General features: G+C 48.1%; 1 protein-coding gene across 1 annotated transcript; it reads right to left on the minus strand.

Annotated features, from left to right (window-relative positions):
• Positions 1-201: 201 nt before the first annotated feature.
• LOC123444718 (trans-cinnamate 4-monooxygenase) lies at positions 202-3464 on the minus strand. The gene is made up of 3 exons (XM_045121535.1): positions 2394-3464; positions 2148-2281; positions 202-1115 (listed from the first exon to the last, which is right to left on the minus strand). Exons 1-3 carry the CDS (start codon positions 3176-3178, stop codon positions 517-519), a joined length of 1518 nt encoding a protein of 505 aa, XP_044977470.1. The 5' UTR covers positions 3179-3464; the 3' UTR covers positions 202-516.
• Positions 3465-24276: the final 20812 nt, after the last annotated feature.

The raw sequence follows: 24276 nt of genomic DNA on the forward strand, positions 1-24276 counted from the left end.
GTTAGTGGAAACTGAAGCATCACAACCAATGCAACCTGTGCCTGCAATAGCTTTGCTTGAACCGAAAGCAATTTGCATTGCAGAAAATACACTATTGTGGAGTTTCAGGGAAAGAAAATAAAAATGAAGAGGACTGCGTCGTTTCCTGGTGGTAGCACTGGAGCTCCACACAAGTGATCGTTACAAATGTATCGAGTAGAATACAAGAAACAAATGGAGGGTTATTTCATTTATGAAAGATCATCAAGATTTTGTGAATCTTAATTTATCGCAGCATCAGGAGTAGTACATCTGATGGAAGTCATCCAGTCTTTTCCTCCCCGTTGGACATCTCTTCAGCTCCTCTGTTTCTTGCGGATAACATTAACGAAACGTGCGTCTACTCTGTGACAGATACTATAATAATCAAGTAGCAGTAATACTTAGGACGAGCGAACAATCATAATCATGAAAGTACTACAACAACCAAACCAAAATGCCGGAAGCCCGAACTCCGAGAGCACGTACGCCGCTGCTCTAGAACACTCTGGGCTTGGCCACGATGGTGGAGTGCTTCAAGATGTGGAGGCTGAACTGGCCGCCCTTCTCCGTGGTGTCGAGCTTGTCCTGGCCGGGCGGCGGCGTGAGCACGAAGTTCTGGACGAGGCGGCCGATGGTGATGCCGAGGATGGGCAGCGCGAGGATGATGCCGGGGCAGCTCCGGCGGCCGACGCCGAAGGGCAGGTACCTGAAGTCGTTGCCATTGGCCTCCACGTGCTTCTCCTCCTCCAGGAAGCGCTCCGGCCGGAACTCGTCCGGCCGCTTCCACTGCTCCGGGTTGTTGGCGAGGAACCAGGCGTTGACGAGGATCTTGCTCTCGGCGGGGATGTTGTAGCCGGCGAGCTTGGCGTCGTGGAGGTTCATGTGGGGCACCAGCAGCGGGATGGCCATGCGCAGCCGCAGCGTCTCCTTGATCACCGCTTGCAGGTAGGGCAGCCTGTGCGTGTCCGGCTCCGTGATCTGTTGCCCGACGCCCAGCACCGCGTCCATCTCGTCCCGCAGCTTCTGCTGGATCTCCGGGTGGTTCACCAGCTCCGCGAGCCCCCACTCGATCGACCACAGCGTCGTCTCGATCGCTGCATAATTAACAGGCAATTTTTCTTAGGAAAATGGAGAACACCGTCACCTGAACATTTCTAACAGTCGATCGTTCCATCTATCGTTGCGACTGGCGACCATGACGCAGTACTGATTTGCCGTCACCGCCTCAGATAGGATGGCACATGCAGTGCAGACTCACTTGATTGTGCTACAGTCGGCATGGACAGAAATAGTTTCACGGACATGGTGGTGCATTGCCATTGCCAGGTTGCTTCCACGAGCTCCACGAGGGCCGCCCCACGGCGCCAAATCCAGGGGCACCACTCAACTCGGCAGACGATTTGCAGAGTTGGTACAAATTACAGATATCCATTCAATGCGTGCACCGCTAGAGCACAACTCTCTGCACCCTTTTCTCAAAAAAGGAAAAGAAAGCTCTCTGTTCACGTGCTACAGTATTAGTAGCGGTTCCCCAAGAGTAAAAACGGTGGCACTACTACGGAATAAAAACGACTGGTAGAGGGTTTGGTACTACTCCTCCGTTCCTAACTTAGACACATTTTAAATTTTATTATAGACTACATATAAAGCAAAATGAATGAATCTATATTCTAAGATATATCTATATACCTCTGTATATAGTTTATACTGAAATCTTTAAAAGATCTTATATTTAGAAACAGAGGGAAAAGATATTATATTTAGAAACGGAGGGAGTACTTATTTAGATTGGTGTAGTGTAGGTGAGTAGTTGAGCAGTGGTATCTTGAAAAAAATAAGTATTTGAGCAGTGGTATCTTGAAAAAAATAAGTATTTGAGCAGTGGACGGTGACAACTGAGAAATGCTTATAGTCCTTTTTGTTATAGAGAGAGAGAGAGAGAGATCAAATGCTTCTAGGCCAAGTGCTTCACCAACCTTCCAGGCCCGCACTATACTCCAGGGACCAGGGCCAGATGTGACGCGATGGTAGACTGGTAGTGTGTCGTTATGGAGGGCCGCAAACGAAAATGCCAATGCAATCTTGGCGAGAAAATAAAGGAAAAATCGGAGAGAAATTAAGCATACCGGCGACGTTGATGTTCTCGATGATGTAGAGGACGTTGTCCTCGTTGATCTCCCCCTTCTGCTCTGCCTCGAGGATGTGATCAATGGCGCACTTGAGTCCGTTGTTGTCCATGGCCTTGGTGCTCGCCAGCTTCCTGCACACACACAAACAGATTGGTTGGTCTTTCACTTTCAGCTAATCTACGGGAACTTAGGAAGACATGGAATCTCAATTATAAGAACATATAGGAGTAGGAAGGAACTTACTTCCTCTCGTCTAGGAAGTAATCCTTGAAGAGCTTGAGGCGGGTCTCCTTGACCTCCTTGCAGAGCCGGAGGTAGCCGCGGAGGAAGGGGCGGAGGATGGGGATGAAGTCCCCGTAGTTGTACTCGAAGCTCTGCGCGAGGCGGCTGCGCTCGCCGTTGAGCGCCCGGAGGCGGAGGAAGAGCGGGTCGTCCATGCTCTCGAACCGCCGGTCGAACATGATGCGGTACATGTTGTTGTACATCATGAGCTGCAGGTGGCGGCGGAGCACGACGCCCTCGGTGGCGGCCCTGGGGTCGGCCCGGACGTTGTCCACCACGAAGGCCGCCTCGGCCTCCCACCCGGGCCGGTACTGCTGCACCACCTTGTTGGTGAAGAAGGGCACGGTCATGATGCGCCGCATCTTGCGCCAGTGGTCGCCGTACACGGTGAACACCATGTCCTGGCCCTCGCCGGTGAAGATGTCGAACACCACGTTGCGGGTGCGGGACCCGAACTCCACGCCCTGCGTGTGCAGCACCTCCCGCGCCAGCGGCGGGGACGACACCACCACCAGGTTGCGCTGGCCCATGCGGAGGAGGAACACCTCGCCGAACTTGCGGGCCATCGCCGCCAGGTTGCGGTGGTTCAGGTCGTCGCCGACCTGCAGCCAGTTGCCGAAGATGGGCACCGGGATGGGGCCCGGCGGCAGCCTCAGCTTGCGGCCCCGGATCTTGGACACCACGATGGCGCCCACCACGGCCGCGAGGAGGCCCACCAGGAGCTTCTCCACGAAGACGAAGTCCATGGCGCCGGCCGCCGAGGGAACGGCCCGGAAACTGCTACCGCTCTGTTGTGCGCTCGCGCTCTGGAAACTGCTGCCGCTCTGTTGTGCGCTCGCGCTCGCGCTCTGGAAACTGCTGCGGTTGGGTTGTTCTGTTTTGTCCCTGGGGTGGTGACCGTGCCGCCGTGCGCTTAAATAAAGACGGGCGCGCGGCAGAGTTGGAGTACCGGACGCCGTTAGAGTCGACGGCGGTGGGTAGGTAGGGAAGGAGACGGAGCGAGTTTGGTGAGAGTGGAGGTTCTTCTTCCTTCCTTTCTTGGTCGAGATAACTCCTCTTTATTTCACATGAGACTAAAAAACTTTTTTTAGTCCCTACGTTAAAAAATCCATGAAAAAAAACATCCCCATAACTAAAAAAAACAAACATCCCCATAACTACAATGAAAAATGCCTACTGCAAAACTTTATGCTGTCAAAAGAAAAGCCAGCCAGTGAGGATAAAGAATGAAGAGCATCACAGATGGAATCTAAGGGTGGCCATAGTAGATATGATCGTATAATAGTATCATGCATATGATATTATTGTATGATAATAACTCTATAATGCATAGTATCATAGATGACCTCATTTATTGACATGTAAGACACATCGTAACATTACATTTAACATGTTACGATATCTACCTACTCTAACCCTTTCTTTTTTAATTCTCTTTCACATCACCATGTTTGCTAGTACCAAGTACATGGTACTACCTAAGGACAACTTCAATGAGGCGACCCATTTCGTCTGTCGCCGTTCATTTGGATCGGCGCGGACAAAAATGATGGCCCAACGCGCCGACCCATTGCCAAAACGCGTCCGCACCGACCCATTTTCGACCCAAATTTGGGACTGAAATGCGTCACCGGACGCGCGCGGCCCCCTCGGTGTCCGTCCCCAACCACCGCGGTCAATATAATTTATGACGGCCGTCATCCTCGGACCCACGCGTCGGCGACCGCGGCCGGCCTTTTTTAATCCGAGCGTGCGGTGGGTTCTGCCATCTGCTTCCAGAACCCGCCCCCGTCCTCATCTCGCCACCTTCTCGGCGACCAAGCGACCGAAACCCTAGCCCACCATGGCCGGCGGCTTTCCAAACAAGGGCAAGGCCCCGCGCCACCTCCCCGTCGTCGTCTTCCCACCGGCCTCGCCTGCGTATGAGCGTCCGGTGCACCAAGCGCGGTGGCGCTGGGAGCACCGTGTGGCACTCCCTTACCCGGACGTCACGCTGCCGCACGGCGGCATATGGCCGTGCCGCGGTCGACGCGGGTGCATGCAGAGGAGGTGACCAAGCGACGGCGTCTGCTGACGACGGAGCAGCGGCGAGACCCCACGTACGCGACCGACTCCCCTAACTAGGAGTTGTGGTTCGAGGTGGAGCACGAGGAGCAGTGCCGCCATGGCGTGCGCCAAGTGCAGCCAGGAGGCCCTCTGTCGCCCCCGCCCGTCGTCAGCGACGAGGACCAGGAGGTTGAGGCCGCCTACCAGGCGACACTCGTTGGTGTCCTCCGCGACAGCGAGGAAGAAGCGCGACGCATGGCCGAAGAGGAGACGGCGTACCAGCAGCAGCTTACGGAGGCCATCACACTGTCGGCTGTCGGCGACTGCATCGTGCCACCTCCATCGGAGCCCGAGCCCAAGGCCGCACTCCCGCGACAGGTCTACCAGTGGACCGACGTCGTCCAGGAGTTCGTCAGCGCGCCGCCCATCTAGGTGGGCGCGACCCCGCTGCAGGAGCAGGCCTACCTCGAGCACTGGAGGTCGGTGCACCTGCAGGCGGAGCGCACCGAAGGCCTGCTGCTCATGGAGCTGGAGAAGGAGGAGGAGGAGGAGCGACGGAAGGCGGAGGAGGAGGAGCGTGCTCGTGGTGCTGCGCTGCCATCACCACCACCACAACCCGCGCCGGCGGGGCAGGCGACGGAGGCGCAGGCAGCTGCGCTCTGGAACTCGGCGTTCGCCTGGGCCGACCCTGCACCAACGTTGGTCGACCTCACCGGCCCCGACGACGACGCCTAGAGCTGCATGGACGCAGTTTTAGTTTTTTATTTAATGTAATGCGGACGCGACGGGTGGACTATCACCGGCCTTCGTGGCCGGCTTTTAATATTTAATTATGTATTATGTCTTTTTTTCTCGCAGGCAAAAATGAGTCCGGTCAATGTTGGACGCACGAGCCGATCCATTTACGAAAGCGGACGTTTGTGTCCGTCTGACCGATCCAAACAGACAAAAAAAAATGAACTAAATCATTGTCCGTTTGGATTGATCCGTGGAAGTTGCTCTAAATTACTCCCACTATGGCCAGCCTAAGGCGTAAAAAACGAATCGGTTGATATAATGAAGAACAACACAGATGTAAAACATTGTTTGACTGGTCGAGCAGAGCACGTGCAAATGAACCACCGGTAGTGACGGCGTTAGGTCAGTCCGAGACTATGGCCCGCAGGCAGTGTCTGATCTCACGTTGCTCCTGGGCAAACGGGTGGCCTGAACTTTGAAGAGTGGGTGTGCGTGTGCCACTGCCCACTGAGTCGTGAGTAGACGTGGGCGCTTGCGTGGAGGCTTGTGCGTCCGCCATGTCTTTGGGGTGTTTGTTGAGCGGAGAGAAAAAAACGCAGGATTCGCTGCTGGTGCTCTGGGTAGGTGAGGTTAGGGGGTTGATTTTTGACCATTTCCCCCGCATGTTTGGTGACCTTATTTTGGCTTTTAATCTAAAGAGGTGTGCGCATAAATTGACAGTGTGAACATGTGTTTTCTTCTTTGCAGGCAAGTCAGAAATGAAGGTGACGAGTGTTGTGTCGTCACTGACAAGGTAAGCACGCGGGTGCGGTTAACATATAACATAGACTCCCTCTAATTCACCCCATCCTTTTTTGAGAGCATACGTTTGTGTATTATTATTTTTCTTCTTTCTTTTGCGCTGGATGTTCACTCCTGTAGTTGTTATGTTATCTTTGACAGTGGAACTCCTAGTCAAAAGCATTTTTGTTTACAGTGGAACCCGGTCCATGCGGGATCATATTTACATAAAATTACATATATACTACACACCATTTTATATGTGTTGGTCTTCAAGTTACATGTGAATGAGCGATAAATTAAAGATCGGAAACAACTTAATACAAGGGAATCGAGAGAAGACAAGCGCCGATGAGAACCACCTATCAATATCGGGGATGTAGTTTAGGTAAGTGTAATTAATCTTCGGCCATGCCTTGATAGTGAAGACGATGTCACACATTATAAACGTCATATGGCTCTAACCCCGTCTTAGTATGGTCGCCGTGAACAACTCGACAATCATCGGGAGCCTACGATGTGTTTGCCATAAGGTCAGTTGCCTTCCCATTTGATGGATTTGTTCGACGCTTTAGCCTGCCTTGATGGTGGTGACGATGATGATGATATGAGATGTTCTTTGGTTAGGATTAGCCTATATAATTATTTTGTGTTCTATGTTTGTTTCGGGCGATGGCAATGACACAACTGTTCAAGTTTGTCTTGCAAGGATGCGTCCCCTAGCCATGCTGGCTTCAACGACCTTAGGTTTTTCCTTATTTGAGTGGATGGTTTATGCAATTTTAGGTTAGTCCTGGTTATACATGCTTGGTCTCCTGGAAATTATTCACCGAATCATGGTGGAATGCCGAGAGGTAAAGATGAAGCTAGAGACGACAACTTCAAAGAACCTTGATCTAAGTTTGTTTTTGTTCCAGTTTTATTTGACTGGGTGTACTATGCTCTGTTAATAAATAAAGTCATATACTTGCTAAAATAATTTAAATTAAAGATTAGAACTCTTGACTTTACGAAATACATATTGTCACGAGCTAGATCAGTGGGAGTAATGCTATTTCTTTCCGCTCATCCATGTTTGATTCTAGGTGTGAGCATTTTTTTTTGGTTTTTTCACATCTAGGTTTAATCTATAAGGTTGATAAATTGTGTGAGCTCAAGTAGAGGCAGTCATGCATCACAATGATGCATGAGATCAATTAAGCCTTTTAATAAAAAAATTAGTGTGAATTAATAGCATGCACGTATATTGGTTGTGTGACTTTTGGTCTATACCTAGGTATATACTCCCTCCGTTCCTAAATATAAGTCTTTCTAGAGTTTTCACTAATGGACTACATACGGATGTATATAGACATACTTTAGATTATAGATTCATTCATTTTGCTTCGTATGTAGACACCTAGTGAAATATCTTAAAAGACTTATATTTAGATACGGAGGGAGTACATGTGAGTTTTATTTATTTAGTTCAAGATTGTGCGTTAACAAAACACATTTCGATATTATTACCTGGTTTTCTGGTCCACGTGCATGCATGATGTAATAGAGCTTGTATACATAATACATTTTCTTTTTCTACACCGAGAAAGATTTCTTGAAAATAACAAAGGCGGCGGGGGAGGGTCAGACTTTCCCTACTTTAAAGCATCTTCAACAGCCGCGCTACGCCCCGCGCCCAAAAAAGGCGTTTGCCGCGCGCGCTTCGGCTAGTTTAGCGCGGGGATAGGCGCTGGCTCCAACAGCCGCGCTATAATGCAGCGCGCGCCGCTCCAGCAGTGCCCAAAAATGCAGCGCGCACAACATTTTTTAATAAGTAGATTGCATTTAAATAAAAAGGATACAATGTTATTTTACATAGATTGCAACTAGATAGGTAGTTCGAAAACATAGATAGATAGTTCGGTGCTAGATAGTTCGAAAACAAAAAACTAATCCCAGTCGCTTCAGTCATCTGCACCATCATCATCGTCGTTGGTGTCGTCAGAGGTTGAGAGCCAGATGTCAAACCAACGCTCATCTTCTTCAGTGAAGAAGGACCTCCCGCCTGCATTGACGAGGTCGGCCTGCGCACACGCCAATGCCTTCCGACGACGCCTGTCCAACCGCTTCTCGCGGCGCCGGCGCGTGTCCTCCTCGCGACGCCTTTCCCAATATTCCTGCTCGTAGGCGACGTCCTCCGGGTGGCGCCGGCGCCACTCCGCCATGACCCGCTCGTCCTCCTGGGCGACGAGGAGGCGGCGCTGCAGCGCAGTGTGCTCCGCACGGTCTTGTGCGGAGTTTAGACGAGGCGGCGGGGCGAGGTCTAACGCCTGCTGGAGCGTGTGGACGTCCGGGAAGTTCATTTGGAGGCACGGCCTGCCTAGACGCCACGCCGCCGCGTCGAACGCGCGGGCGGCCTCATGCGCCGTGTCGTAGGTTCCGAGACTAAGCCGGAGATCGCCGGAGCGTATCTCGGCGTAGAACCCGCCGTTGGGGCGCTGGCGGACGCCGCGGTAGCCCGGCGCAGAATGGCGGCGCGGCGGCATGGTGGCGCGTCGGGGGCGGCGCGCTGGGGCGGAGGCGGCGTCGCGAGAGGCAGAGGGAGAGAGAGCGCGCGAAGCGGTGGCGCGAGGGAGCGGCAGCGCGTTGCCTTTTATAGGCGCGCGAGCTGCCGCCTTTTCGCGCGCGCGCAAGCGGTTCCCGCGCGCGCGGTTTTGCCGCCGTCGCTGGAGCGCGCCAATCTGTCCTGCGCGCGGTAAAATGCATGTTTAGAGCGCGCGCGCCTTTTTGTGCCGCTGTTGGAGATGCTCTTAGACGGTTCAAATTTTTTTATTTGTTGTCACCTTTTTACCTTGTTATATGTAATGTACAAAATCATGTGAAAATTGGTATTATATGTGTGTTAGATGCTAGTGTTCTCTTGAGAGAAAGAAGAATAAAATTTCCTAGTACCACTATTTGGATAGATCTTGATTTTAGAAATTTGCAAAAATTTGAATCACTCAATTTGAAGCTAATATGAATCTTCTGTGTATTATTGATCTACCAGAAAAAAAGGAGAGGGGGGTTTACCTAGGGCTAAGATGCGCCCAGGACGCTGGGGAGAAGGTGGGCCAGCCCATTGGCTCGGCCTGGCGAGCAAAGGAGGCCACGCAGGAGGCGTACTACCCGGAGTACGTCTCTCACACGAGGACACACACGCATCGAGGGGTGCGGCCACTTATCCGGGGTGGCCCCGACCGCTGGGTCGCTGGCATGCGGGCCCCGCCGGTCAGGCTCGTCCCCTACCTCCCGCCTGAACAAAGAGGGCACGGGAGGCGAGGCCACATGAATGCCGACATCGACCCGATGGCTCACGCAACCTCTCGCGACGCTTCGGCCACCTGCTCGCTCGGGGCGACGGGCCGCGTGCACTTGAGTGCCCATTTCCGCCAGGGAAGCGCCCGGGAGAGCGGAGCCATGGTCGCGGCGGCCAGCCGACAAGTGCCCGTGGGTGCAGCGCCCCGACGACGGAAGGGGAGAGGGGAGAGCACAGGAGCCGGCGGGGGCACTAGGGGTTCTCCGTAGGGTGCTAGAAGGAGAGGAAGGGCTCGGGGGCGAGTCAATTTGAGCGGGGACCCGCGGGTGTTGCTCCGGCCGCTGCCATCACTGGAGAGGCCGAGAGGTAGAATGGGGAGCTTGGGGGAGTTCCACGGAGAGAGGTGTGCTCTAGTGAAGGTTCAGAGGCTCGGGGAGAGGCTATAGTGGAGGGGTGCCGAGGAGGATCTCGGGCACACCTCGAATCCTCTAGGCACGGCAGGAGCAGGCGTGCCGGAGGGGGTTTGAATGCTAGCTGCCGATGGGGAGCGACGTGGGAGGCCAAGAGGGACTCCCTGGCGCGTTGGGACACGCGGCTGCGGCCTGGCCCGAGCTGCATGAAGAATACAAGGCGTAGAGCATCGTTATTGCATGCTGCGAGCGTGGTCACCATGGCCACTCATGCCTGGAGTAACTTTTTGACTAGTCAAAGATGTCCTACATGCAAGGCACGCATGCAAGAAGGTGACTCACAAGTTTGGTTGCATACGGGGCTGATTAGGTTGCGTTTCATCACTTATTAACTTTGCAGCTAGCAAAAGTGGTTTTAGTGGGGGAATCTTGGGTGAAACCATGTCTAGTAGTGCTAGCTATGCGAGAACTACAATACTGCCAACTTTCAGCTCAGGGGGGCGGAGTGTAGCTAGTACTTGCAGTTCAAAGCCATATTTCTGCGAAAAACTGGTTTCAGAAAGGATGCTCGCATTTCCCACATGAGCATGCCATATTTTAGTTTGGAATGATGTATTAGCATACTAGAGGTCCTCCGGAAAGAGGTGGGGGCTTTGGCTTGAACAGAATCATTGGGGGAGAGTAAAAGAGGGGATGCCAAGGTAAGGAGAAGAGGTAAAGAGAGGGAGTCACCCTCGAATTATTGACCAGAGGCCTTGAAAAGGTTACTCGAGGTAAAATAGGGTAAGAGAATACTTTGGTAAAAATTTGAGCTCAAGGAGATTAGTAGAAGGGGTCAAAGAAGCAATTTTGGTAAAAGGGCAGAAGGTGTTTGATGGATGTTAGGGCTAGCAAATGGATTTCAGTTGCTATGAAACTTAACAGTATCGCAAGATAGGTCAAAATCAGCTTGTACACCAAATTGGGGATTTGGTAGAGGAAGTTTCCAATGTAGACTTGAAAAAACCCAAGAAATGGGCAGAAATGGCTTCCTGCATATAAAACCATGCAAATCAATTCCCACTAATCCATAACTTGGTGTGGTGGCATTATTTGAGCATTAGAGCATGCCCAAAAAGTTTGGGATCAATTGGAGAAACTTTATAATGTAAAGTTTTCCAAAGCTAAAAATCAATAGAGAAGGTTTTGAGGGGTTTGCGACAAGTTCATCTATTCTCGTTGATGCACTCCTTGGTGTGGACGCATTATTAGGGTGTGAGAACATGGCCATCAAATATGAGCACAATTGGAGATACTGGGCAATGTAGAGTTGCTCAAATTTGGATCTGAACAGATAGGGTTTTGGAATATTTAGCTGAATCAAATCAACTTGGATTGACATGAAACTTGGCAACATCATCACATATATCATATGTGACATGCAAGAATTTTACTCGGATTTATTGAGGATATTTCTTATAGAAATATTCCAAAAGCTTGAAATAGGCAGAAGGGGTTTTGCCCAATATTTTGAACATGACCATGTGTTGAAACTCTTATATATGGAATATATATGTCCACTGAGTTTCCCTAAATTTTCTCAAATATTTTGAAAGCAATAAAAATAACTTTCCTTCATAATGGACCATTTCTGGCCTCAGAAAAAGGTATTTAAATAAAATAGTAAAATAACTTTTAAAATAATAATCTTGTGGTTTTGGGAAGACATTTCGATAATGGTATTTGAATAAAATGTTTGGTGCAAAACAACTTCCTTAATTTAAGGACTTGTAGTGGAAATCCCAAGTGAGGGGGTTTTGAAAGCTCAAATTAAATAAATGGTTTTTGGCCCAAATATTATTTGGGTAAAATAACTCTTGGTCCTATACTCGTGTTATGGTCATTGGACATGGGTTTGGGTCAAGGAGGTGAGTCTAGAGGGTATTAGGAACATTGTGATTGAAACAGAAGCAACAAGCAAGAAAGCAACAATCACATCAAGCATCACAAGCACTCACAAATTTTTTAATTGGTCCTGATTTTTGAGATAAGTTAATTTAGTCAGGAGAGTCAAAACACAGGGTGTGACAACGTCGTGTTCCGGAGCGCCGCTGCCTGCGCCTCCCTCGTATGTCCCGCAAGCATGACTGTGCTCGTGACGGTGGCAGCGCAGCACGGGCACGCTCCTCCTCCTCCATCTCCAGTCATTCCTCCTTCGCTTCCCGCTCCAGCGCCATCTGCCGACGGTCGTTGGAGCGCTCCACCGCCACGTGCAGCGCCCTTCGGTAATGGAGGTAGGCGGCCTCCTGCTGCAGTGTCGCGCCCAACCAGATGGGCGGCACGCTGACCCACTCGGGGAGGCAGCCAGTCCACTCGTAGACCTTCGGCTACGGCTGCTCTTCGGCGAAGGGGGCACAACACAGTCTTCGGTGGTAGATAGCGAGATGGCCTCCAGGATATGCGCCTCGTACGCCACGTCCTCCCCCTCGGCCTTGCGCCACTCTTCCTCCTTGCTCTCGCGGAGTGCGCCTGCCAGCGCCGCCTAGTAGGCGGCCTCCATCTCCTAGTCTTCATCGCTAACGACGGACGAGAGTAGCGAAGGGCCTCATGGCTGCACGACGCGGATGACGCGCCGACGTTGCTCCTCGTGCTCGACCGCGAACCACAGTTCCTAGTGGGGAGAGTCGGTCGCGTATAGATGGTTGAGCCGCTACTCTTGCATCAGCTGCCGCCATCGGCGACTCACCTCCTCCGTGTGCATCTGCGTCGACCACGGCACGGCCGACACCGGGATCCTCTTCGGATTGAGATGTCAGTGGTGCGGGAGGGTGACATCTGGGTATGGCAGCAGGATGTGGTGCTCCCAGTGCCACCGCGTTTGGTGCACCAGGATGCTGACACGCTCGCGAGGCCGGTGGGAAGATCGCGCGAGGGTAGACGGGGGACTTGCCCTTGTTTTGGGAGGATCCAACCATGGCTGTTGTCCAGGGTTTGGTCGTCGATGAGGTGGCTAGATGGGGACACGGGGTTCTGTAAGCAGATGGAGACGAACCCCACCGCATGCTCGGATTAAAAAAGGCCAACCGCGGTCGCTGACGCGTGGGCCCATGGAGGGTGACCGTCATTAATTAAGTTGACTACGGGTAGTTGCACACCGGCGGGTGTGGATGGGGCGGACATCGAGAGGGCGTGCGCACGGACACGAACACATTTCAATCCCAAATTTGGGCCGGAAATGGGTCGGCGCAGACGCGAAGTGGACACGTTTTGGCAATGGGTCAGCGCGTTGGGCCATCACTTTTGTTCGTGTGGACCCAAACGGACGGCGGCGAACGAAATGGGTCGCCCCGTTGGAGTTGCTCTAAGGGAAAAATCTCGAGCTCATCTTCGACCATGGATGAACAGTAAATCAAAACAAATAGAAAAAACAAATTATTCTACATGAAAGATGAGAAAGTTTTCAATGGGGCTGGCTACTTTCATGATGATACGTGATCAGGAGAGCTCCGGCCGAAAAAATAGAAAAATAATATCATACGAAAACCCGTATTTAATGAAAACTTTGTGAAGACCATGTTCGGAAGTTCAAAAAAAATCTGAAATCATAAGATGTGAGCTATGAAAAGGACACATCAACAATAAATAGTGGCTTTGCTGTTTGACACTACTTGTTTTTTGCAGGTGGCACTATGTGATGCTAATTTTGTTATATTTATAGCTCACTGTTGGGTAAGGTTGCATGGGAAACAAAAATTTACCTACACACATGCAATACCTATCCATGGTGATGATCATCTACGAGATGGGAGAGTGAATCTACATACCCTTGTAGATCGCTAAGCGGAAGCGTATATAATGATGTTGATGTAGTGGAACATATTCGTGATCCAATTCGCAGCCCGTCCCACGATCTCATCACGATCCGTCTCGCGATCCCATCCCGATCTAGTGCCGAATGGATGACACCTCCGCGTTCAACACACGTACAACTCGATGACGATCTCCGACTTCTTGATCCAGCAAGAGGGGCGGAGAGCTAGATGAGTTCTTCAACACAGTGGTGTGGTGGTGGTGGTGAACTAATCCACAACGGCTTCGCCTAAGCACCGTCGAACTAGACTAGAGGAGAACACGATCTAGATGAAGTAGAGGGAGCACGTGGCAATTAGGGTTAACCCTCACCTCTAAAACCTCTAGTATATATAGGAGAAAGAGGAGGGGAGGCTGCCTTGGCCCCTCCTCCAAGGAGAGGTTCGACCGAGCCAACAAGGGAGGTGGAATCCTATTAGGACTCCTTCCTAATTTAGAAACTCTTTCCACCTTTTGGTTTTTTGCCTTATTCCTCCACTCGAGCCGCATGGGCCCTTAGGGAGGCTTTGGCCAGCCTACTAGGGGCTGGTATAACTCCTCTCACAGCCCATGCGGCCTTTGGGTCGTCACACCCGTTCCGGTAGTCCCCCGGTACCCTCCCGGCACTCCCAGTACACTACATGATGAGCCTGAAACTTTTTCGGTGACCAAAACATGACTTCCTGTATATCAATATTACCTCCGGATCATTCCAGAGCTCCTCGTGACATCCAGGATCTCATACGGGACTCCAAACAACCTTCAGTCACCAACACCTATAAATCAACTATACCGAAACGTCACCGAACTTTAATTGTGTAGACCCTGTGGGTTAGAGAACTATGTAGACATGACCTGAGACATTCTCTGGTCAATAGCCAATAGAGGGACCTGGATGCCCATATTGGCTCCTATATATTCTACGAAGTTCTCTATCGGTTGAACCTCTATGTCAAGGATTCAGTTAATCCCGTATGTTGTTCCCTTTGTCCTTCAATAGGTTACTTGCCCGAGATTCGATCGTCGATATCTCCATACCTAGTTCAATCTCGTTACCGGCAAGTCTCTTTACTCGTTCCGTAATACAAGATCCCGTGCCTAACTCCTTAGTCACATTGCTTGCAAGGCTTGTTGTGATGTTGTATTACCAAGTGGGCCCCGAGATACCTCTCCGTCATACGGAGTGACAAATCCCAGTCTTGATCTATGCCAAGCCAACACACACCTTCGGAGATACCTGTAGATTACCTTTATATTCACCCAGTAATGTTGCGACGTTTGATACACACAAGGTATTCCTCCGGTGTCCGGGAGTTGCATGATCTCTGCTGACGTGCAACTATTCCTGACTTGATGCCTCCACAGCAACGGAGCCAGAAAAGAGCTGCTTCCAGTTGCTCAACAATTAGAAATTGTCTTGCAATAGCCCACCAGCGCGTGGGATCGCGACAGTTTTCGAGGGTAGAGTATTCAACCCAAATTTGTTGGTTCGCGCGACGGGAAGTGAAAGAATATTCTCAAGTATTAGCACCTGAATGTGTCAGATTCAACCACACCTGAAAGATTAGTTTCTGCAAACAAAGTGTCAAAATCAAAGTAGTATGATAACAACGGTGCCAGAAATGATCCGGTGACAAGGCAGACTATTCCTAACGGTTGTATCAATGGCGCCAGTAAGTTGCCCGTGGACGGGAAATAGTCTATTCCCGGCAACGGCGCTAGAAAAAGTATTGTGGCAGGTAGCAACAGTGTAACGAGTAACAGCAGTGGCAAGGAACATCAGTAGTGACAGTAGTAGCAAGTAGCAACAGTAGTGGCAGCAGCAGGAGGACAAAGCAAATAACAGTAGCAGCAACAGTAGTAACGGCAGTAGCAGCAGAGCAAGTAACAGTGGCAGCAAGTAACAGTAACAGCAATAGTAGTAACAACAGCAGAGCAAAACAAGTAACAACAGCAATGGGACAAACTCCTAGGCAATGGATCGGTGATTCGTTTGGATACATTCATCATGCAACAGTTATAACACGGAGAGATATGTGGTAGCTCCCGTTCGTCGATGTGATGTAGGCATGCATTCCGTGTGTCGTCATACGTGCTTAGGGAAAAGAACTTGCATGACATCTATTGTCCATCCCTCCCGTGGCAGCGGGGTCCAAATGGATACTACGGGATACTAAGGTTCTCCTTTTAATAAAGAACTGGACCAACGCATTAGCACTTGGTGAACACATGAACTCCTCAAACTATGGTCATCACCGGGAGTGGTTCCGGTTATTGTCAATCCGGGGTTGCCGGGTCATAACACATAATAGGTAACTACAACTTGCAAGATCGGATCTAAAACACACATATATTGGTGACAACATAATAATTTCAAATCTGAAATCATGGCACTCGGGCCCTAGTGACAAGCATTAAGCATGGCAAAGTAGTAGCAACATCAATCTCATAACATAGTGGATACTAGGGATCAATCCCCGCCAAAGCTAACTCGATTACATGATAGATCTCATTCTACTCATCACCGCCCAACGAGCCTACGAATAGATTACTCACGAACGATGAAGAGCTTCATGGAATTGGAGAGGGAAGAAGGTTGATGATGACGATGGCGACGATCTCCTTGATCCGGAGCCCAAAACGGACTCCGGATCTGCCCTCCAGATGAAGAACGGGATGCGGCGGCGCCTCTGGATCGAAAACGCGATGAAATCTTCTCTCTTGATTTTTTTCTGGACGGAAGGGAATAAATAGAGCTGAGTTTGGGGGCGGCAGAGCCACGTGGGCCCCACAAGCTTGGTTGCCGCGGCCAAGGGGGAGGCCGCTGCGACAGGCTTGTGGCCCACTGGCCCGTCCCCTCCGATGGATCTTTGCGCAGGTATTTTTCATATTTTCTAGAAATATTCTTCGTAAATTTTCAAGACGTTCCGAGAATTTTCATTGCTGCACAAAAACAACACCATGGCAATTCTGCTGAAAACAACGTCAGTCCGGGTTAGTTCCATTCAAATCATGCAAATTAGAGTCCAAAACAAGGGCAAAAGAGTTTGGAAAAGTAGATACGATGGAGACGTATCAAACTCCCCCAAGCTTAAAACCTTGCTTGTCCTCAAGCAACTTAGTTGACAAACTGAAAGAGAAAGAAAAACTTTGACAAACACTGTTTGATCTTGTTGTTGCAACTATGTCTCACTCATAACCAGAATTTCAGCAAGATCACAAGTTAATCACATAAGCAAGTGACACAAAGGTCTCACGGTAAACTAATATCAATGGCATAATCAGCTAGCGAGCAAATAATAATGAGTTTCAGATACCAACAATTCAATCAAAACAAGCATGAAGTAATATGAATAGGTGGTATCTCGCTAGCTCTTTCTGAGACCGCAAAACATAAACGCAGAGCACTTTCAAAGATCAAGGGCTGACTAAACACTGTAATTCATAGAAACGAAGATCCAGTCATATTCATACTCAATATCAATCAAAAGCAAAGCATAAAAATGACAGAGGTGCTCTCTAATTGGTGCTTATATAAGAAGAGGATGACTCAACAGGAAAATAAATAGACAAGGCCCTTCGCGGAGGGAAGCATTGATTTGCAGAGGTGCCAGAGCTCAAGCTTTGAAAACAGAGATAATAATTTTGGGTGGCATGCTTTCATTGTCAACGCAATGACCAAGAGTTCTCAATATCTTCCATGCTATTCATGCTATAGGCGGTTCCCAAACAGAAAAGTAAAGTTTTAACTCCCCCACCACCAATCAATCACACTCCACGGCTAGCCGAATCCTCGGGTACCGTCCGTACTAACATCAATCCGGGGGGAGTCTTGTTTTACAGTTATGTTTTCGATTTAAGCGTGGAACTGGGCATTCCAATTACCGGCCCCTTTCTCATGAATGACAGTGAATAAACACATGTCGAGGATAACACGCCTAACATGGAAGATACCAATAGCCCCCTGTCACCACATGAGCAGTTCGGGCATGCAAAACAGATTATTTCTTGAAGGTTTAGAGAATGGCACATGCAAATTTACTTGGAACGGCAGGTAGATACCGCAAATAGGTAGGTATGGTGGACTCTCATGGGAAAACTTTTGGGTTCATGGAAGTGGATGCACAAGCAGTATTCCGCTTAGTACAAGTGAAGGCTAGCAAAAGACTGGGAAGCAACCAACAAGAGAGCGACAACAGTCATCAAGATGCAATGAGTTTGACTAACATTGAGTGCAAGCATGAGCAGGATATAAATCACCATGAATACGAACATCATAGAGGCTATGTTGATTTTGTTTCAACTACATGCATGAACATGCGCCAAGTCAAGCCACTTGAAACATTCAAAGGAGAATACCATCCTATCATACTACATCATAGTCATCTCAAAATCTATGTTGGCATTCAAGACAAACCATTATAAGCTCTAGCTAATTAAGCATGGCATCAGAAACTATGATCTCTAAGTTGTCATTGCAAACATGGTTCTCTCACAACAAAGCTGAATCTGGGACGGCAAGCTAGTCATATTTACAAAAACAAAATAGATAGAGTTCATACCAGCTTTTCCAGTCTCAGTCACTTCATCATATATCATCATTATTGCCTTTCACTTGCACGATTGAACGATGTGAACAATAATAAGAGTGCTCATGCATTGGACTAAGCTGAAATCTGCAGGCAAACACAAAGGAGAAGACAAAGTAATATGGCTCTTTGAAAGCTAAACAGGTATGCATGCAAGAGCCACTAAACATTGTAACAAATATATTCTACCTTGACCCAAAGAAAAAGAAAACTATTTACACGGAAAAGCTCCCAACAAGCAAAAGAAGAAATGAAAATCTTTTTGGGTTTTCTCAAAAGGACACAAAACAAGAAAACAAGAAAACGAAAATAAACTAGCATGGATAATACAGTGGCAAAGTGTAAACATCGACTAACAAAGTGAAAGCATAAGCATGAATGTAAAGTTGGTGCAAACACGTACTCCCCCAAGCTTAGGCTTTTGGCCTAGCTTGGTCTACTCCCAAGGAGGGAAATAACCAGCTCCGGGATACTCCGGAGCGGACTGTGGATGCCACCGCTATGTGAGCTCCTCTGGCTCCCACTGATAAACTGGCGTCTGGTACTCGACTGGCGGCTCGGGCACGGGCACCTATGGTTGGGCCAAGCCCCAATATGCATAGATGTCCGAGGGCATAATAATGTACCTACCTTCATAAAGGTTGAACAAAGAAGGAGCAGACAAAGTAATAGTCTCTCGAGTACCCTGACTAAATACCAGGTTATAAATCATCCGTCTACTAGCATCTCTATCCAGAAAATCATGGCGAACCATGTTGTCATAATCTAGATATTTCTCAGGAAGAAGCATTTCTTCTTCCTCGCGAAGTCTAATAGGTATCTCAAAGTGTCTAGCAAGACGAGTAGCATAGATACCTCCATAGACGACACCTTTGGAACGGTTTGTGTTCAACCGCTGAGCTACTATAGCACCTAGGCTATAAGTCTTATCGTTATAAAGGCCTTCGCGCAAAACCGCAAGGTCTGGAGAGCTAAGCGATCCAGCCTCCCCACGGCCAATCAAACATTTTCCCACAAATAATGAGAAGTACCGAAGCACAGGAAAATGTATGCTAGAAATTCTAGCGCGAGACACTCCTCTCTCCTCTCCAACAACAATAGTACCTATGAAATCCTCCAAGTCCCGTGGACGAGGATCATGAATATCCCCAACATAAGGTAATTTGCATGCATTGCAAAAATCCCGTAGTGTCATGCACTGGGGGATATCGTATAACATGAACTCACCCATAGGAGGATTCTTCCTCAGATAAAAGTTAAAGCTTTGAACGAAAATATTGGTGAGGAGGAGGTATTGTGGGCACTTATCTTCAACGAACGCGGTAAGACCTGCGTTCTCCACCAGGTAATAAAAGTCTTCATAAAGCCCGGCGGCGCGCAAAAATTCATCACTTGGCCACTCGCACTCTCGAACTTCTGTGACTCGAGGAACCACGTACTTGGGGTGGTTCTTCTCATCCTCCTTGGGGTTACAACTTGAAGAGCCTCTCAAGAACCTCCTCATCTTTTCCTTTTTCTAGCTCTGAAAAATTCTGAAATTTTTAGAGACTTCGAAATAAAAGTGAGTAAGGATTAACCCAACTCATAGCAACTACTCCTACTAGTGCCTAAAGACCGTATCACACCCTAAAACTACTTAGAACTAGCTAAAATCAACATTTCAAGCTCAAGAACAGGGTCACCATGGTAGCAAGAATACGCGAAGGATAAAGCACTAGAGTAGAAACTAATTGGACCAATGGAGGAGTCACTTACCAAGGAGTAATTTCCCCAAAACGGTTCGGAGAATGGTGCTTTGAGCAAGGAGATCGAAAATCACAGCCAAATGAGCAAGAACACGGGTTTGAGCTGCGAAACGATTTTTCTGGAGGTAGAAGAAGAGGATGGGAGATGGAATGAGTGGAGGGGGTCCCTGTGGGCCCCACAAGCTTGGTCCCTGCGGCCAGGGCGGAGGCCGCCGTGACAGGGCTTGTGGCCCACTGGTGTGTCCCCCAGGCCAGCTCTCAGTCCAAGTATTTTCAAATATTCCAGAAAAAATCATACTAGATTTTCAGGACCATCGGAGAACTTTTATTTTCAGGGTACTTTTCTCCGGGGCGCTAAGACAGAAAACAGGGATAACTAAACTAAACCTATCATTTTTCTTCTAAGCAACATAAAGTGAAAGCTTAAAACAGAGGTATGTGACTCTTTGATTCATCCATTCATGGTCATCGAAAGAAATCCGTCAATGGGGTTGATCAAATCCTCATGACAAAACTTTTTCAAATCGCAAAAGGAAACGGAGAATTTTCGAATAGCCACTAAGTCACCTCAATGGGGATATGAATCTCCCCAACAAGAAAATCATACTTCATCTTAACACGAGGAATAGGGCATTCAAAGCTCCCAATAAGAATCGATGAAGTTTTTTCGATAGCATTGATGCTATGTACTTGATATCGTTTCTTCGGAAAGTGCACTGTATGCTCATTACCGTTGACATGGAAAGTGAAATTGCCTTTATTGCAATCTATAACAGTCCCTACAGTGTTTAAAAAGGGTCTTCCGAGAATGACAACCATGGCATTGTCCTCGGGAATATCCAAGATAACAAAGTCGGTTAAGATAGTGGTGTTAGCAACCACAACAGGCACATCCTCGCAAATTCCGACAGGGAAAGCAGTTGATTTGTCGGCAATTTGCACAGAGATTTCAGTGGGTGTCAACTTATCCAGTTCAAGTCTATGATAAAGAGAGAGAGGCATAACACTAACACCGGCTCCAAGGTCGCATAACGCAATTCTTACGTAGTTTCCTTTAATGGAGCAAGGTATAGTGGGCACTCCGGGATCACCAAGTTTCTTAGGAGTTCCACCTTTGAAAGTGTAATTGGCAAGCATGGTGGAGATCTCAAGATCTGGTATCTTCTGTTTATTAGTCACGATATCCTTCATGTACTTGGCATATGTAGGCATTTTGAGCATATCAATTAACCGCGTCTGCACAAACACGGGTCTGATCATTTCAATAAAGCGCTCAAAATCCTCATCATCCTTTTTCTTGGATGGCTTAGGAGGAAAGGACATAGGTCTCTGAACCCATGGCTCCCTTTCTTTACCATGCTTCCTAGAATTGAAGTCAGTCTTATCGTATCTCTTGGGTTGTGGGTTATCAGGATTAACTGTAGGTTCAATCTCCACATCCTCATCATTGCTAGGTTGAGCATTATTATGAACATCGTTGTCCATATTGTCACCAGGTTCATGTTCATCACCAGATTGTGTTTCTGCATCAGACGCAGAAATATTATTTGGTTCTTCAGGTGTGACAGTATTTGGTGAACTAACATGTAGGTTTCTATCATCCTTCTTCTTAGGATGACTGGGTGTATCAACATTAATTCCTTGAGAATCTAGACCAATTCTCTTAGGATGGCCTTCAGGATACAAAGGTTCCTGAGTCATTTTGCCTCCTCTAGTAATGACTTTGACAGAGTTGTCATTTAATTCATTGAGCAAGTCATTCTGAGCTTTAAGTACTTGTTCTACCTGAGTAGTAATCATAGAGACATGTTTACTCAGAAGCTTCAGATCATTGACATTTCTGTCTACACAAGCACTTAAATGACTAAGCATACGAGTACTTTGTTCCAATGTCTGCTAACATAATCATTGAAACTCTGTTGTTTGGCAACAAAGTTGTCAAATTCATCAAAGCATAGGCTAGCAGGTTTGTCAAAAGGAATGTCACTCTCATCAAACCTACACAGAGAATTCACTTCTACTACTTGTATCGGGTTATCAAGACCATGGATCTCTTCGATAGGTGGTAGATTTTTGACATCTTTAGATCTAATGCCTTTCTCTTGCATAGATTTCTTGGCTTCTTGCATATCTTCGGGACTGAGGAATAGAATACCTCTTTTCTTAGGAGTTGGCTTAGGAGGTGGTTCGGGAATAGTCCAAGCATTATCGTTGATCAAGATGTTACTCAGTAGAATCTCAGCTTGTTCTATAGTTCGTTCCCTAAAAACACAACCGACACAACTATCTAGGTGGTCTCTAGAAGCATCGGTAAGTCCGTTATAGAAGATATCAAGTATCTCGTTCTACTTAAGAGGGTGATCAGGCAAAGCATTCTGTAGCTGGATGAGCCTCCCCCAAGCTTGTGGGAGACTCTCTTCTTGGAGTTGAGCAAAGTTGTATATTTCCTGCAAGGCAGCTTGCTTCTTATGGGCAGGGAAATATTTCTCACATAAGTAATAGACCATATCCTGGGGACTACTCACACATCCAGGAGCAAGAGAAGTGAACCAGGTTTTAGCGTCATCCTTTAGAGAGAAAGGAAACAACTTAAGGATATAGTAGTAGCGGATCTTCTCCTCACTAGTGAAAAGGGTGGCTATATCATGTAGTTTGGTAAGATGGGCTACGACCGTCTCAGACTCATAACCGTGGAAAGGATCAGATTCGACTAGAGAGATTATCTCAGGGTCAACAGAGAATTCATAATCCTTATCGGTGATAAAGATAGGTGAAGTGGCAAACTTCGGGTCGTATTTCATCCTAGCTTTCAGAGATTTTTCCTTCCACTTGAGAAGTAATTTCTCAGCGTCATAGGCATCCTTACACACAAGAAAATCCGCAGCTATCTCTCCCTCCATAACATAACACTCAGGTATATCAGGCAATTCATATCTAGGAGAGCTAGATCTAGCAGGAGCAAAAGCAGGTTCTATCTCAATAGTATCGGCAGTTTCAGAAGCATCACGAGCTTTGGAGTAACTCTAGCAATATGAGCATCAAGGAATACCCCTAGTGGCATATCAGGCAAAGTAGTATCTCTAGCAGTATCAAGCATAGCATCATCAGGCAAAATAGCATCTCTAGCATCATCACGCAAAGCAGTATCAAGCATAGCATCTCTAGCAGTATCAGGCATAGCATCATCATAAGCATCATCAAGCACAGGCAACATATCAAGATTTCTAGCCGGAGGTGGTGTCGCAAACTTACTCATAATTGAAGGTGAATCAAGTGTAGAGCTAGATGGCAGTTCCTTACCTCCCCTCATAGTTGAGGGCAAGACTTATGTTTTTGGATCTTTCAGATTCTTCAAGGCGATCAGCAGATATAAATCCCAAGTGACTCAGAGAATATAATTATCCTTCCCCGGCAACGGCGCCGTAAAAATGCTGCTGACGTGCAACTATTCCTGACTTGATGCCTCCGCGGCAATGGAACCAGAAAAGAGAAACTTCCAGTTGCTCAACAATTATAAATTGTCTTGCAATAGCCCACCAGCGCGTGGGATCGCGACAGTTTTCGAGGGTAGAGTATTCAACCCAAATTTGTTGGTTCGCGCGACGGGAAGTGAAAGAATATTCTCAAGTATTAGCAGCTGAATGTGTCAGATTCAACCACACCTGAAAGATTAGTTTATGCAAGCAAAGTGTCAACCACAAAGTAGGATGATAACAACGGTGCCAGAAACGATCCGGTGACAAGGCAGACTATTCCTAACGGTTGTATCAATGGCGCCAGTAAGTTTCCCGTGGACGGGAAATAGTATTTTCCTGGCAACGGCGCTAGAAAAAGTATTGTGGCAGGTAGCACCAGTGTAACGAGTAACAGCAGTGGCAAGGAACAACAGTAGCAAGTAGCAACAGTAGTAGCAAGACAAAGCAAGTAACAATAGCAGCAACAGTAGTAACATTAGTACCAGCAGAGCAAGTAACAATGGCAGCAAGTAACACTAACAGCAACAGTAGTAACAACAGCAGAGCAAAAAAAGTAACAGCAGCAGTGGGACAAACTCGTAGGCAATGGATCAGTGATTCGTTTGGATGACATTCATCATGCAACAGTTATAACAAGGAGAGATATGTGGCTAGCTCCAGTTTGTCGATGTGATGTAGGCATGCATTCCGTGTGTCGTCATACGTGCTTAGGGAAAAGAACTTGCATGACATCTATTGTCCATCCCTCCCGTGGCAGCGGGGTCCAAATGGATACTACGTGATATTAAGGTTCTCCTTTTAATAAAGAACCGGACCAACGCATTAGCACTTGGTTAACACATGAACTCCTCAAACTATGGTCATCACCGGGAGTGGTTCGGGTTATTGTCACTCCGGGGTTGCCGGGTCATAACACATAGTAGGTAACTACAACTTGCAAGATCGGATCTAAAAC

This window comes from Hordeum vulgare, chromosome 3H (genome assembly GCF_904849725.1).
Source record: "Hordeum vulgare subsp. vulgare chromosome 3H, MorexV3_pseudomolecules_assembly, whole genome shotgun sequence".
Classification (NCBI taxonomy): domain Eukaryota; kingdom Viridiplantae; phylum Streptophyta; class Magnoliopsida; order Poales; family Poaceae; genus Hordeum; species Hordeum vulgare.